The 15,534-nt window shown below is 42.1% G+C and overlaps 1 protein-coding gene across 1 annotated transcript in view; it reads left to right on the forward strand.

Moving 5' to 3' along the window:
• Nucleotides 1-2,786: 2,786 nt before the first annotated feature.
• Nucleotides 2,787-15,534, forward strand: part of LOC129821844 (uncharacterized) — a 38,344-nt gene continuing 25,596 nt past the window's right edge. The window contains exons 1-3 of the mRNA XM_055879534.1: nt 2,787-2,851; nt 2,948-2,980; nt 4,150-4,207. Of these exons, the coding sequence (XP_055735509.1) occupies nt 2,812-2,851; nt 2,948-2,980; nt 4,150-4,207 (131 nt within the window). The 5' untranslated portion in view covers nt 2,787-2,811. The remainder of the gene's footprint in view (nt 2,852-2,947; nt 2,981-4,149; nt 4,208-15,534) is intronic.

Genomic DNA, 15,534 nt, shown 5'->3' on the forward strand with positions numbered 1-15,534 from the left:
CCTGTGTAGGTGGGTCCTGTTGCCGCTTGACACGCCGCTTGGTCCGATTTAGGTGGGTAATTCTGTCACGGCTGTCTAAGGGTGAGAGAGTGGACCAAGGCGCAGCGTGTGAAAAATACATCTTCTCTTTATTATTAAGAAGAAAAACGAAACAAAACAACAAATAGACGAACGTGAAGCTATATAAATTAACTAAGTGCACACATGCAACATAGAACATAGACACAGACAATTACCCACAAAACCCCAATGCCTATGACTGCCTTAAATATGGCTCTCAATCAGAGACAATGAACCACAGCTGCCTCTAATTGAGAACCAATCTAGGCAGCCATAGACATAACTAGACAACTAACCTAGACACTACAAAAACACATACATTCCCCATGTCACACCCTGACCTAACTAAAAAACATAAAGAAAACAAAGAATACTAAGGCCAGGGCGTGACAGATCTCTGTCTTCAGATCTGTAAAGCCTTACTAGTTTCCACATGTGGACAAAAAATACCGCTCCTGTCACAGGGATATCTTCTATATAAGCCTCAAGTTAGTCACTATTGTTTTTAAGGAGAACATTGAAATATCTCACGGAACAGTCCTGATCAGAGTGCATGCAATAAAAGTGCATCTTAAAATAAAAAAATAAAAATAGGCCTGTTTATCATAATGCTCATTGACTGGACATTCCAAATGACCATGGCAATTATTCATCACAATAGTAATATTCATTTTGCAATATGCAGCAATCCACTCACAGTACCTATTAACTGGCTGCTCTGATTATTGTCTGGGGGGCCCATGTGTAAAATATTCAACAGATGTTATGACACCCTGCTCTGTTTCACCCAACTCTTAAACTAATCCTCAAATCCCTTCAAATAATCCTGCCAAATAAACACTAGGCCTAAAACATAGGAAGGAAACGTGAGCTTGTCGAGAAACAAGAGAGGGACAACGGGACAATGACCCAACACACCTCCAGGCTGTGTAAGGGCTATTTGACCAAGAAGGAGAGAGATGGAGTGACCTGGCCTCCACAATAACCCGTCCTCAACCCAATTGAGATGGTTTGGGATGAGTTGGACCACAGAATGAAGGAATAGCAGCCAACAAGTGGTCAGCATATCTGGGAACTCCTTCAAGACGGTTGGAAAAGCATTCCAAGTGAAGCTGTATTACTTATAGAAAAATATAGAAAAACCAGGTGCAAGAACTCTATTGAGTGGAGGCCACATCCAAGACTATTAATATCTAAGTCGCAAGATGTGAGTCTTTGATTAGCTCAATACAGCTTAATTTGTCTTGTTTGGTTTGGCTCAGTAGTGTGAAATGTTCCTTAGTACATGAAGCATCATACATTTTTGGGTGTTTACGTAAGAACCTTATCTCTTTTAGATGATGCAATTTTATCTAAATGTGTTTTTGGCAAAAGGTCCAGGGTGGGTTGCATAGTAATTCCCCTAAAATCCCTTTCTCATCAACTGTGGACACGTTCCTACTTTATGAGTTGCATTGCTTGGGACAAACAGTAGTGCGGAATAATTATGAATGTGGTTCCATTTGGAAATTACCAACTTTAATTGTATGCTCAGGTCAGTGGAGGCTGGTGGGAGGAGCTATAGGAGGATGGGCTCATTGTAATGGCTGGATTTGAATAAATGGAACGGTATCGGTAGTGTGGAATAGTGGTGTACGCACAACCTGTGGTGATTACTGAGTAGCCCCACAGATGAGTAAAGCTGAAATTGCCCTATTATTGACCTAGTCTCATTAATCAAAGAATAGCCCTCTCAGCCTCCGGTCCCCTGGTCCTCCTCACATTTTCCTGACATTCTTCCTTTTTCCTTATAAAATGTATACGCCGATGACGTGGATGTCGATTAAGGCAGCCCTCCGCACCTCTCTGATCCAGAGGGGTGGGGTTAAATGCGGAAGACACATTTCAGTTGAATGCATTCAGTTGTACAACTGACTAGGTATCCCCCTTTCCCTTACCCAGTTCCCCTGACCCCTACTTCTCAGTCTCTAGTTTCTCTGCTGCAATAATCTATGTGACGGGGGGCTAGGGTCAGTCTGTCCTTTCTGGTGTAATTATCCTGTCTTATCTGGTGTCCTGTGTGACAGTGTTGTAGTACTCGGGACCGGTCTCGAGACCACATATTGACTGTCTCAGTCTTGTCTTGGTGACATTTTGTCTGTGAACCTGAGTCGTGTGAAGTCGTGGGGGGAGATGCTGCACGAGCACAAGAAAGTTTTAGTTTTGTCTGAGTTCAATCAGTAGCACACATCATCCCAATTTCTCATTGTGTGTGTGTGTGTGTGTGTGTGTGTGTGTGTGTGTGTGTGTGTGTGTGTGTGTGTGTGTGTGCGTGCGTGCGTGCGTGCGTGTGTGTGCATGCGTGGTTTTGTGGTTTTTGTGGTGTGTAAATGATTTTAGAACTAGAAGACAATCTTTGTACCCTTTTGTACAGCTTTCATGGAAATATGAACAAAGGCGATATTTCACTTTTTCTAATGTCGGGGTCACTCTAGGAAAAGTCATCAAATTTTAAGTTGAGAAAATATCATTTAGGGGGTTTTCTCTGCTGTTAAACATAGTGGCGGGTCATTTTTGACCCTTAAGACAACACAAGGGTTAAAGCAAGGATGTGTAATGATGGGCACCCTTGAGCGCCAGGGAGTCGGAGCGGCAGGCATGACAAGGGAGGGGGCGCGGGAGCAGGCGTGAAAAGGGAGGCAGAGCAGGAGCAGACGTGACAAGGGAGGGGAGGGTACATATTAGTCTTTCATTGTAGAGTGAGAGTGCTTTATGGTAAGAGTCAACATGACCACTCCACTACTGATGTTTGGTATGTGACCATTCCTATCTATCTCTGCACATTCGCTAGAATTTGTCTGTACAATCTCTGGACTTTTCTTAACATTTGTTTGTTTCATTTGTGCAGTTCTTCTGGCTCTACCCTGCTACAGCGCACCTGGTAAGTGGAAAGCACTATCGTGTCCTGCGTCTGTTTGTATGAATGAAATGGGGCCAGCTGTTGAGAAGTGTAGGGCTGTGTGGGCTACTACTCTGCCTCCCAGGTTGATGCGTGTACGGTATGTCGTAAATGTGGGCTCCTCTTCTTTTACAGTAAGCAATAGCAAAATCGAAATTATTTCTCTGTGGCTTGGACTTGAGAGTTTGTGCATCATGTACCTTACTTCCATGATATTCCTGCTGAAAACAAATCTCAACCAGGAATGCATAGATTCTGGTTTAAAATCACAGAGTTCTGCCTGTTTATGGATATCTCTACAATCTAGACGATACATTTGTGAGATCAGTTGAATCATCATTACCGTAAACAGAATGGCCTTCTCGGGCATAGTGGCTGTGTGGTTTCATAGAGCTCTGTGATGTTTTACCACTAACTACTAAGCAAAGCCAGTTCAGGCAGGAAGGTCAGATGAAATCAAATTCTTCCAACCTCATTTTTGTGGTCTATTTTAAGTTGACAATTTCTGCTCACACATTCTCTTCTCCTGCATGGCTGTTGCACTAAGCTATGCGATAGGCTTTTCTTGCTGCTTAATGTTGCTGCTGTAACATATCTGCCACCCCGCTATGCATCGTTTGTTTCCCACCAGCCCTGCCTCCATCTGTTTGGCTCTACTTTTTTCCCCATGTCAGATTTGGTATGTATCTCGCTCACTGCCTGACGTTGATCAATAAGGGTAATAATTGACTCATTGCTCGAACAATGAAGGAACTTGACGCCAAAATCAAATGCACTGTAATCTATTTTGTAATACATGGTTAAAGGAATTGTGGGTTTAATTTCTGAATTGAAACAAGTAATGATTCAATTCTTTATTTGAAAAAAATTCTCAGCAACTGTCATTGACAATATTTTGCATAGGACATTTACATAGGACGTTTACATAGGACGTTTACATAGGACATTTACATAGGACGTTTACATAGGACATTTACATAGGACATTTACATAGGATATTTACATAGGACATTTACATAGGACATTTACATAGGACATTTACATAGGACATTTACATAGGACATTGTTCAGTTAGCGTTAGAGCTTCTCACAGAACACGTAGCCAGGACATTGTCTTAATGTGTGGATGTTCCTATTGTTCCATCTCACAGGGCAACTCAATCGTTATGGACTTCCAGTCTCTGCCCATAGTAGGGATTTCTATGTCAGGTGAGTATAGGGAGTATATAGTGAGTATATAATTCCCTCATCTGTGCTCTGTGTAGAAGTTGCCTAAAACAGACCTTAGATCAGTCTTAAGTGGGGTTATTTGTATTTTTGTTGAGCAAAACTTTGTGTGGTAGCTAGGCCTAGTACGTCTGGATGCCCCCTAAATGCATTTAAAACTGTTCTGAAAATGGGGGCTTGGTAACTCAAAAATAATACCAGGTGCTTGAAAAACATAGTGCAACGAACAGAGATGTCTGGACTTAGTCGTTTTTCTGAACTTAAAAAAAAAAACTACATAAATTACTAAAGCTTGCCCCCATTGACTTGCGACTGTAGTAGGGTGCTCCCATAGAAGGCATGGAGGTCTGTAGCCCCCCTAAATGCATTTATAACATTTTTGAAAATCGGGGCCTAGCAACCTAAAAATAAAACATAGAGTGATTTCTGAGAAATAAAACATAGCCTAATTTCTGAGAAGTTTGGAGTTTTTTCCCCAAACCTTTATAAATCACTAATGCCAGCCCCCATTGATTTGGGACCGTAGTATGGTGCTCCCATAGCGGGCATGGAGGTTTGGATGCCCCCTAAATGCATTTAAAACCGTTTTGAAAATGGGGGCTTGGTAACCTAAAACTAATACCAGGTGCCCGAAAAACATAGTGCAATGAACAGGACTTAGTCATTTTTTTAAACTTAGAAAAAAAACCTCCATAAATCACTAATGCCGGCTCCCATTGACTTGGGACCGTAGTGGGGTGCTCCCATAGCGAGGTCTGGATGCCCTCTAAGTGCATTTAAAACCGCACTCAACTTAGCAGAAAAACTACGAAGCCAGCTATAGCCTATTGCCTGTTTTTGAGTCTTGTGGTAAACCATGGGTTGTGGGGTTGAGCGTGCAGAGATTAACACAGAGACAGGGAGGTTCTAGTCAGAAAACACGACTTTACTAGACAACAAAATAAACATAACAACAAAATAACTTAGGTTTGGCTCAGTCCTTCTTTTCAGATTCTGCTCCGTGTCTGTTTCTCGGTCTTCCCTCGCAGTGTGCCACAGTGCTCCCTTTATGTGGCGTGCACGGCTGGTTGGCACTCTCCCCTAATTAGCTCTACTTGGGGCCATCAGCGTCGGGGTGCCCAGCCCATGTACTCCCAGCAGAGGGAACCAACGTCGCGGCACGTATCTCCCCTCTATCAGAAACCCTTGGGGTAGACCGTCCCCCCCGTCCCCTCCACTGACCGGGAGGGAGGCGTGCTCAGGGCTAGGTTTGCGTCCCTCCTGGAGAAGGCATCCGCATTGTCTGTGGATGACAGAGCATCGCTGTAAGGACAGGAACCAGCGGGTCATTTGTGTCTTTACCTCTTGCCATCCACACAAGGGGGACATGGTCATTGATCAGGGTGAAGTTCCTCCCGAGGAGGTAATACTTGAGGGTGTCCAGTGCCCACATCACGGCGAGGCACTCCTCGACAATCGAGGAGTGCCTCGAGTACTTCTTCTCCCTAGGGAGGAGCTTCCTGCTGACATAGATGATGGGGTGCTCCTCGCCTCCCTGCTCTTAGGACAAGACGGCCCCTAACCCTGTGTCAGACGCGTCTGTCTGGACCAGGAGTTTTTTTTGAGAAGTCCGGGGTGACGAGTACCGGGTGCAAACATAGCACGTCCTTCAGGGCCTGGAACGCCGCGTCTGTGTCCTCTGTCCATCGCGCTGTCTGGGGTAGGCGTGCCTTCGTTATGTCTGGGGAGGGGAGAAGCTATTGCGGCAAAGTTATGTGCAAATTGACTGTAGTAGCCTGCTAACCCCAGGAACAACTTAAACTGCCTCTTGGTACGGGGGACCGGCCATTAACTAATTGCAGCGGGATATTTTTCTTGAGGCTTCACATTTACCTGCCAGATTTGATAGCCCGGGTACTCCACCTCGGAGTAGCCCAATGTTGTGTCTCTGACTATGATTAAATGATATGACATGCTATTTTATCAAATCGATTACCTAACGTGATTGAATTAAATCATGCAACAATTAAACCATTAATAACCTGGGGCACTATGGAAGCATTCATTTATATAGAGTGGTTATCTCCCGAATCCACTCTCTTAAAGATCTGAAAATCTTTAATATCAATAGCAGTCAATTATTAATCGTCACCTTATTCAGTCTCATTCTGATGGTTGTAAAGTACTTGGTTATCTGCACGAACCCTGGCTAACAAGTTGAGTCAGCAATACACAAATTGGCTTAATTATTTATTTACTAAATATCAAAATAATCACACAGAATTACATATATATATATACACAGGATAGATCATACATCGAATATTAATCATGTCATGAAAAGCCCCTAGTGGGCTAACCTGATATGACGGCTGGTTACACAAAGGAAGGGGGTTGGATTTGAATGAAAGAGCGAGAAGACTGAGGGATAAAGGGATTGGGTCTCTGTCCGACCTTGAGAAGCTATTCTACCATAAATATAGAATCATATGCATTCTAATAACCACCCATTCGGAAAAGGAAAATGCAAGATATATATTTACTCTGAGCTGCGCTTCGATAGATTGGTCGAACATGGAAGACTGGTTTAACCAGCAGAGATCGCCATTGTCCTTTGAAGAATCTTTCTGGTCATAGTGTTGTAGAGCAGATACGTTAAAGTATCCTGTCATTCTTCCGAGATTGTCTGTCCTTTCCTAAGCGACGTATGTTTACAATTGCAGCTGATAACTCAACGTCAAGGAGGTATCACTTCTTCTTTAGTGAATAATCGTTCAGCTCGCACTGTATTCTGGCTGGTCTAGTCGAAATTCCCCATTCCAGCGTGGTGATTGTCACCTCCACATTGAATTTTGCCCTTTTAAACGTTAGGACAGCAGTCCTAACATTTCTGGAACTAAATGTTAATTTCGTTAGGTTGAAGTTGAAATTATAGCCCTTTTAAACGTATGAACACCAGTCCTCACATCATCGGGAACTGAGGTTGACTTCCGTCAACGGGCTTTTGTACTGGGGGAGAGAAAGGCGTGTTTCATAGTTCTTAACCAATGTCTGTTCACTTGGGCGTGGCCACTGAGTGAGCATAAGTTTACTTATGAAAACAATTCTCTCATTTAGAAGCAAAAATCACATTTCATCTTCTCACAAATAGTTTCATATTGAAACATTTAAATTGCACAACAATTCCATGTGAATCTGATAACTAGAATGTGTAGACATTCCAATATACAATTTATGTTATCATCAGATATAATGTCCAAGACAACAACTGATCTGACATCATATTCTTTAAGTACCAACAAACACTTTCAACTGGTTGAGAAAGGGAAATATTGCTCCATTTCCCAACCTTTTGATGGTAACATACTTTCTCTGTGGTAACACAGGGCTTTCCAAGAGTCCATTCTGTAGAGTGGAGAGAAAAGGGGGAAAGGTATTTATGGGGGGGGTCATAAACCTCACCCAGCAGGGCAATGTCATGACACCAGCTTGCACTTGTGGGGGTTAGTGGCCAGCCCCGCATCCCTTAGTGCATCCACCACCGCCTGTAACCTACAGAGATGGGACTCCCAACTGTCACTGTGCATGATTACGTCATACAAATAAGCAGCAGGGTACTCACAATGCGGGCGCAGGACATGGTCCATGAGTCTTGGAAAAGTTGCTGGGGCCCCGTGGAGCCCGAAAGGAAAAGCCCGGTAGTAGTATAGCCCCACCGGGGTGCCAGTACCCCTTCGTCAGGTCCAGGGTGCTGACGTATCTTGCCTTCCCCAAGCGGTCGATAAGTTCGTCCACCCGGGGCATGGGGTAGGGGTCGAATTTACTGACCTCGTTCAGGCCCCGGAAGTCATTGCAGAAGCGGACGGTTCTGGTTTCGGTACCAGCACTATAGGGTTAGACTGCTCACTGTGGGACTACTCCAGTACACCCATCTCTAGCATTGTTGTCACTTCCCGCTGGACCACCACCCTCCAGGCTTCTGGTATCTGGTATGCCTGTTTAGTCACTTTTTCTATGATGTTCCACGAGATCCGTGTGACCCGGCACCTCGGAGAACACGGCCTTGTAACTTTGACAGTGGGCGGGATCTGCTTTGGCCGGGTCTACTTTGAGCACAGCGCCTCTCGTGCATGCCACTTCTTCAGTAGGTTCACATGGTAAAGCTGGAGGGGTTTTCTCCACCCCAGTTGGCAAACCTTATATTTGACGTCGGCTACCCGCTTGACAATGTTGTAGGGCTCATGCCATGTAGCCAGGAATTTTCTCTCTGTTGTGGGGATCAGCACTAAGACCTTCTCACCTGGATGGAACTGTTGTGGTTGGGCCCCCCGGTTGTATACCCACTCCTGGGCGAATTGCACCTGGGCCATGTGCTCCCTCACCACTGGCCAAGTTGCTGTCATCCTGTCCCTCATCTCCTCTGCGTGTTCCACCATGATGCGAAGGGGGGTCGGTTGCTCCTCCCAGATCTCCTTGACTAGGTCCAGCAGTCCGCAGGGCTGACGGCCATACAGGAGCTCAAAGGGCGAGAACCCAGTGGATGCTTGGGGTACCTCGTGCACCGAGAACATCAGGTGGGGCAGCAGCTGGTCCCAGTTTCTCCCGTCTCTCTTGATGACCTTCTTCAGTATCTGCTTTATTGAAGCATTCGACTAGCCCGTCAGTTTGGGGATAGTACACACTGGTCCTCACCTGTTTGATTCGTAACAGATTGCAGAAATCTTTCATTACACGAGACATGAATGCAGTGCCCTGGTCTGTCAGGAGATCCCGTGGAATACCCACCTGGCTGAATAAATAGAAGAGCTCCCGTGCCCTCATACCACCCTCATGGAGTCTGTTTCTGACCGTTTGAGCAGACACATGCACATTTGTGGCCTGCTGGAGGTCATTTTGCAGGGCTCTGGCAGTGCACCTCCTTGCACAAAGGCGGAGGTAGCGGTCCTGCTGCTGGGTTGTTGCCCTCCTACGGCCTCCTCCACATCTCCTGATGTACTGGCCTGTCTCCTGGTAGCACCTCCATGCTCTGGACACTACGCTGACAGACACAGCAAACCTTCTTGCCACAGCTCGCATTGATGTTCCATCCTGGATGAACTGCACTACCTGAGCCACTTGTGTGGGTTGTAGACTCCGTCTCATGCTACCACTAGAGTGAAAGCACCGCCAGCATTCAAAAGTGACCAAAACATCAGCCAGGAAGCATAGGAACTGAGAAGTGGTGTGTGGTCACCACCTGCAGAACCATTCCTTTTTTGGGGGTGTCTTACTAATTGCCTATAATTTCCACATTTTGTCTATTCCATTTGCACAACAGGATGTGAAATTTATTGTCAATCAGTGTTGCTTCCTAAGTGGACAGTTTGATTTCACAGAAGTGTGATTGACTTGGAGTTACATTGTGTTGTTTAAGTGTTCCCTTTATTTTTTTGAGCAGTGTATATTGCACATAACAAGCAGTATTGCCTTGTTGTCGATGTCGGTAGATTCGTCGACCTGGATTGCATACCACGGTGACTCGTTAAGCCTCTCTAACAACTGTGCCTCAACGTCCTTCGCTATTTCATCAATTCGCCTAGTGACGGTCGTAGCCGAAAGAGGAACCTGTGCTATCTTTTTAGCTGCAGCATCTCCTAAGAGTTCACGGCAAATGTCCTTAGCAGCAGGTAGAATCAACTCCTCGCCAATAGTGAAAGGCTTCTTGGCCTTAGCAACGCGGCTAGCCACTAAGTATGAGGCTCTCAGTGCAGCCACGTTTGTTGATGCGGTGTCTTTCAAGACTTGCTTCTGTCCTTCTTGTTCCCGTTTTCTTCGCTCAAAGAATTCAACAGGTTGTCTTTAAGTGCAGGGTGCTTGGATTCGATGTGCCGAAGCAGTTTTGAGGGCTTCATTTCCTCGTTAGATTGCCTATCTCCACATAATACGCACAGGGGGCTTAGAGCATGTGAGTCACCTGTCGCATTAAAGCCATATTTTAGGTAGGACGTCATATTTCCTATTGAATGAGGCTTTCTTTTTTTGCAGTCTCGGGCTCTGCTGTCTCTGCATTATCAACATCGTCGTTGGGCCTTTAAGCTCCCTTACCCCTTCCGAAGAAGCTCTCCAGCGACGTTTGATTGTTTTTATTCGTGTCAGCTAACGTAGCTAGCTCACGCAGACCGTGATGAATTCACGGGGCAGACATTACTCAAGTTCAGAATCTGTAAACTGTTGTGGGCGTGATAGATATATTAGAGTGATGAAAACAGAACCAACAGACTGCACCACGTTCAATGTATTTACTGCACAAATAGCCTACAATTGTGTGTAATTATTATTTGTATTTTTTAAATATTTTTTTCGAAATAAAATTATTTTCCTTTCCGTGCGGCCCAGTAGCAAATGTGCCCGGTGGTTGGGGAACGCTGCTATAGCATACCGAATTTTACGGAAGAGTAGGGCCAAGTGAAGATGAAAAACAATAAGCAGTGATGGTTGGTGGTACTTGGATTATAGTTTTTTTTCTCACAGTTAGTAGGGGAGTTGGGGGGGGGGGGGTTCTAAACTGACATATGGAATTATTTTAAGATGGTCATACCATGGATTATTTAGCTATTTGATTTGGAATTTGATGACACCTTTAGGTATAAAAAATGATTTGGTAAAATTTGAATTTGGCCTTTACTACTGACAAATAAATATTAAATTATAGTCCAAGATCTATTGTTGTTAGATGCAATGTGTCTCTCCTTACTGATGTCGCATTGTATAACACATTCATAAATGGCAATAAAGACAGTCACAAAATATATAATAAGAAACAAGGTTTTGAAATGTCTGTCCGATTTTTAGATATAAGAAAGCTCAGGAAATATATAATTGTTTTTTTACACTCTTTTTTCGGTAGGCACAAAACTACCTTTAAAACTTCTTATGAGTCCCATGACACAACTAAGAGTCTCCCTTTTCGATAGAGTGGTCAAAATAGTTTCTAGCAGTGCGCAACTTTCACTGGGGACGGGGGGACATGCCGAGGCAGTTGCAGTGCGTTCTGTGTGGTGCATACATTGGATTTATCTAACATTTGTGTCAAACTGTATGTGTCCATGGCTTGACAGAAAGGGTAGCAGAAGGTGAATGTTGAACTTTTGTGGCACACATATCCAGATGATGCTGCATAACATTTTGCGCGACAACACTGTAGCTGTGATCTAGACATACTTTAGGGATGACTCATGGTTTGACAAACACTGCTCTATCTCAGTGGCAGAGCTAGAGCGGTGTTTGTCAAACCATGAGTCATTTCATTCTCAAAATGCTTACATCTCGACATTTAGTTTCGAGTATATTCTCTAAATATTGCGACTTGATTCTTGAAATATTGCAACTTTATTCTCGAAATATTGCCACTTTTCTCTCGAAATAGACCGTGCAACAAAATAATAATCCAAGTACCACCACCCATCTACTTTATTATTATGTTTGATCTTTTCTTGGCCCTAATACTCTTCCCTATGGTAAAAGGTCGACGTTTGGACGTGTCAATCAAAATATACTCGTTGTCAAGTGACTATAGAAATCTAAACGTTCTGTTTTTAGAGACACAATGTTCCAAAAGCCTATGATTAAGGTGACCACAGACTTAGGTAAAAATACTTTAAATTACTACTTAGGTAGGTTTTTGAGATATCTGTATTTTACTTTACCATTTATATTTTTGACAACTTTTACTTTTACTCCACTACATTCCTAAAGAAAATAATGTACGTTTTACTCCCCAAATTTTCCCTGACACCCAAAAGTACTCGATTTTACTTTACCATTTATATTTTTGACAACTTTTACTTTCACTCCACTACATTCCTAAAGAAAATAATGTACGTTTTACTCCCCAAATTTTCCCTGACACCCAAAAGAACTCGATACATTTTGAATGCTTAGCAGGACAGGAAAAGGGTCCAATTCATACTCTTATCAAGAGAACATCCCTGGTCATCCATAATGCCTCTGATCTGGCGGCTCACTAAACATAAATGCTTTGTTTGTAAATTATGTCAGTGTTGGAGTGTGTCCCTGGCAATCCGTAAAAAATGTTTTAATAAATAATTGTGCAGTCTGGGTGGTTTAATATTTATGGCGGCAAGTAGCCTAGTGGTTAGAGCGTTGGGACAGTAATTGAAAGGTTGCTGGATTGAATCCCCGAGCTGACAAGGTAACATCTGTCGTTCTGCCCCTGAACAAGGCAGTTAACCCACTGTTCCCTGGTAGGCCGTCATTGTAAATAATAATTTATTCTTAACTGAATTGCCTAGTTAAATAAAGTTTCAGTTAAAAAAATATAAGAAATGTGGAATTATTTATACTTTTAATTTTGACTAGGCAAGTAAGTTAAGAACACATTTGTATTTACAATGACGGCCTACCCCGGCCAAACCCTCCCCTTACCAGGACAACGCTGGGCTAATTGTGCGCCGCCCTATGGGACTCCCGATCACGGCCGGTTGTGATACAGCCCGGGATCAAACCAGGGTCTGTAGTGATGCCTCTAGCACTGAGATGCAGTGCCTCAGACCGCTGCGTCACTCGGGAGCATTCACTGACATCAGTAAGGAGAGACACATTGCATCTAACAACAATAGATCTTGGACTATAATTTAATATTTATTTGTCATGACATTTCATAAACTGATTGACACCAGATCATTTTATTTTAAGACCACTTGGTGACTCATTTCTTGCCATTCTAAATGTCCTGAATAATGGAGAGAAAAATACCGTTGGTTTGGACTAGGTGTCCAATTCGACGCACAGAAACAAAAGAAAACATCCAGCAGCCGTTAAGCGCACCATCAGAATATTGTCCCGCTGATGGCCCATCAGGTTTCGATGGGCTCCTTATTGTTTTCAGATGATTGAATAGAATTAAGCTTCCAGAACATTCACAGCTAAACTGTTCAATCAGCACACAGTCTGGACACGTTCCTACCTGTGCAGCTCATCACATTTCTGTTTCTAATTTTCATATCGAGAAAATTCAGCCAACTGATACAGACTTTCCATATTGGTGGCGATCACTAATAATACTTCTCCAATCTATGGATAGATATTCAGTATGTTCGGGCCGATAAACTGCTGTGCAGAAAGCGCCTTGCTATTCAACATATGCGGTTTGAGTCTATTTTTCAAAGAAAAAATATTATTGTAGGACTAATTTTATTATATTTCTACTTAACAAATTTTAAATAAAATGAATTATTAAGGTTGAAATAACTTGTCTTTCGATTTCTTTGTTTGTCATCTAAACTGTCAAAAAATGTAGTGTTATATAACAAGTTGTTTGAATTACACAAACAAAATAAGTCCAGGGAAGTAATAATAGCCATAAAAATGTGCTTAATTTACTGATAATGTGATTCAAACATGACTTGATGAAACACAAATATTAGTAAACCCAAAATGTAGTGTTATATAACAAGTTGTTTGAATTACACAAACAAAATAAGTCCAGGGAAGTAATAATAACCATAAAAATGTGCTTAATTTACTGATAATGTGATTCAAACATGACTTGATGAAACACAAATATTAGTAAACCCAAAATGTTAGTGTTACACAAACAGGAATGTTTAACATTTTTTATGTATTTGATTATTTTCCATTTTAAGCCATTTTGTTGAGCACAATGCTCAATTCACCAGCAGTAACTCGAGAGGAACTACAAATATTTCAGTGTGCTGTATTTGCCGACATCTGTAAGGGTAGTGATGGTGTGAATGCGTGGTCTCATCATTGAATGTCAATTTGACTGACTCTTTTGACATCCGTTCATCATGATCCATTACACCTCATGGCACAACAAGCTGCTTAATACTAATATAGAAATATACTTTTTTTTCTTCAAACATGCATACAGCACTGTGTAAAATAATCACAGAGTAAAACATTTGGAATTTCACAGAATCGTAGCCACGTGGCAAGTTGTTGCAAGAGTTCACAATTATTAAGTAGAGCGAAATTTTTTATTACAATTGAGTAAATTATATCACTTAAAAAACGATTTAAATTAGTTGGAAAATGAAATTAACGAACCATTGAAAGTCCTTGCACAGATTTGTATTAAGTACAGTACCAGTCAAAAGTTTGGACACACCTACTCAATCAGGGGTTTTTCATTATTTTTCACTGTTTTCTACATTGTAGAATAATAGTGAAGACATCAAAACTATGAAATAACACATGAAATCATGTAGTAATCAAAGTTTTCAACAAATCAAAATATATTTTATAGTTAGTAGGCTACTTTGAAGAATCTCAAATATAAAATATATTTTGATTTGTTTAACACTTTTTTGGTTACTACATGATTCCATGTGTTATTTAATAGTTAAGATATCTTCACTATTATTATACAATGTAGAAAATAATAAAAATAAAGAAAAACCCTGGAATGAGTAGGTGTCCAAACTTTTGACTGGTACTGTATATGTCTTTTGTATTTTTGAGTCAATTTCAATTCAAGATTTTTCAAGTGATCTGCCCAACCCTGTTTTATTTATTCTGTCAACATGGTAAAAAACTAGACAGTGCCTTGGTCTAGATATAGTAAGTCTATATAGGCTGGTTTAAAGAGTTTCACAGCCAGCCGTTCTGCACACGCTAAAATCACACTGTTTCCAATTCTATAGCCATGTTACATAGTGTTTTTTTAAATGAAACGATCACGTCAGCCTTTAACCATCCAAATATTTTATACAAAATTCTGCCGATATTAACTAATTCATTTTAGGACCAATTTCTGTAGGATATAGTCCCACATACAATATTCTGTTCTTACGTATGAATGAATGAAGCTCATGCTTCCTGTGACTTGTTCAATCGCATGCAGCTCAGATTTATTTTGTAAAGAAGAGTTATCAAGCAGTGATAAAATATTAACATGGCCTATAATCCAAAAATTACAGCCTTCCCGACTTTCTCCGTCAGCCGCCTACAGTGTAGTTCGCTCCTGCTGCAGCCGTCCCTGTACAATATAACGCGTTGCGGCAGTGCTTTGGTTTAGGGTCGACTTCATCCTACTACCTTTCTTTAAATAAGATGTGTCATCATGATCTATATGTGAGCATTGCATTTCCACTCTATGTCTCTGTCTAGTTACTCTTAGAAAAAACGGTTCCAAAGGGGTAATTTGGCTGCTCCCATAGTATGTCCATTTGAAGAACCCTTTTTGGTTCCAGGTAGAGCTATTTTTGGTTCCTGGTATAACCCCTTTGGGTTTGATGTAGAACCCTCTGTGGAAAGGGTTCTACATGGGATTCAAAGTTTCTACCTGGAACCAAAAATGGTCCTTCAAA

This window comes from Salvelinus fontinalis, chromosome 24 (genome assembly GCF_029448725.1).
Source record: "Salvelinus fontinalis isolate EN_2023a chromosome 24, ASM2944872v1, whole genome shotgun sequence".
In the NCBI taxonomy this organism is placed as follows: domain Eukaryota; kingdom Metazoa; phylum Chordata; class Actinopteri; order Salmoniformes; family Salmonidae; genus Salvelinus; species Salvelinus fontinalis.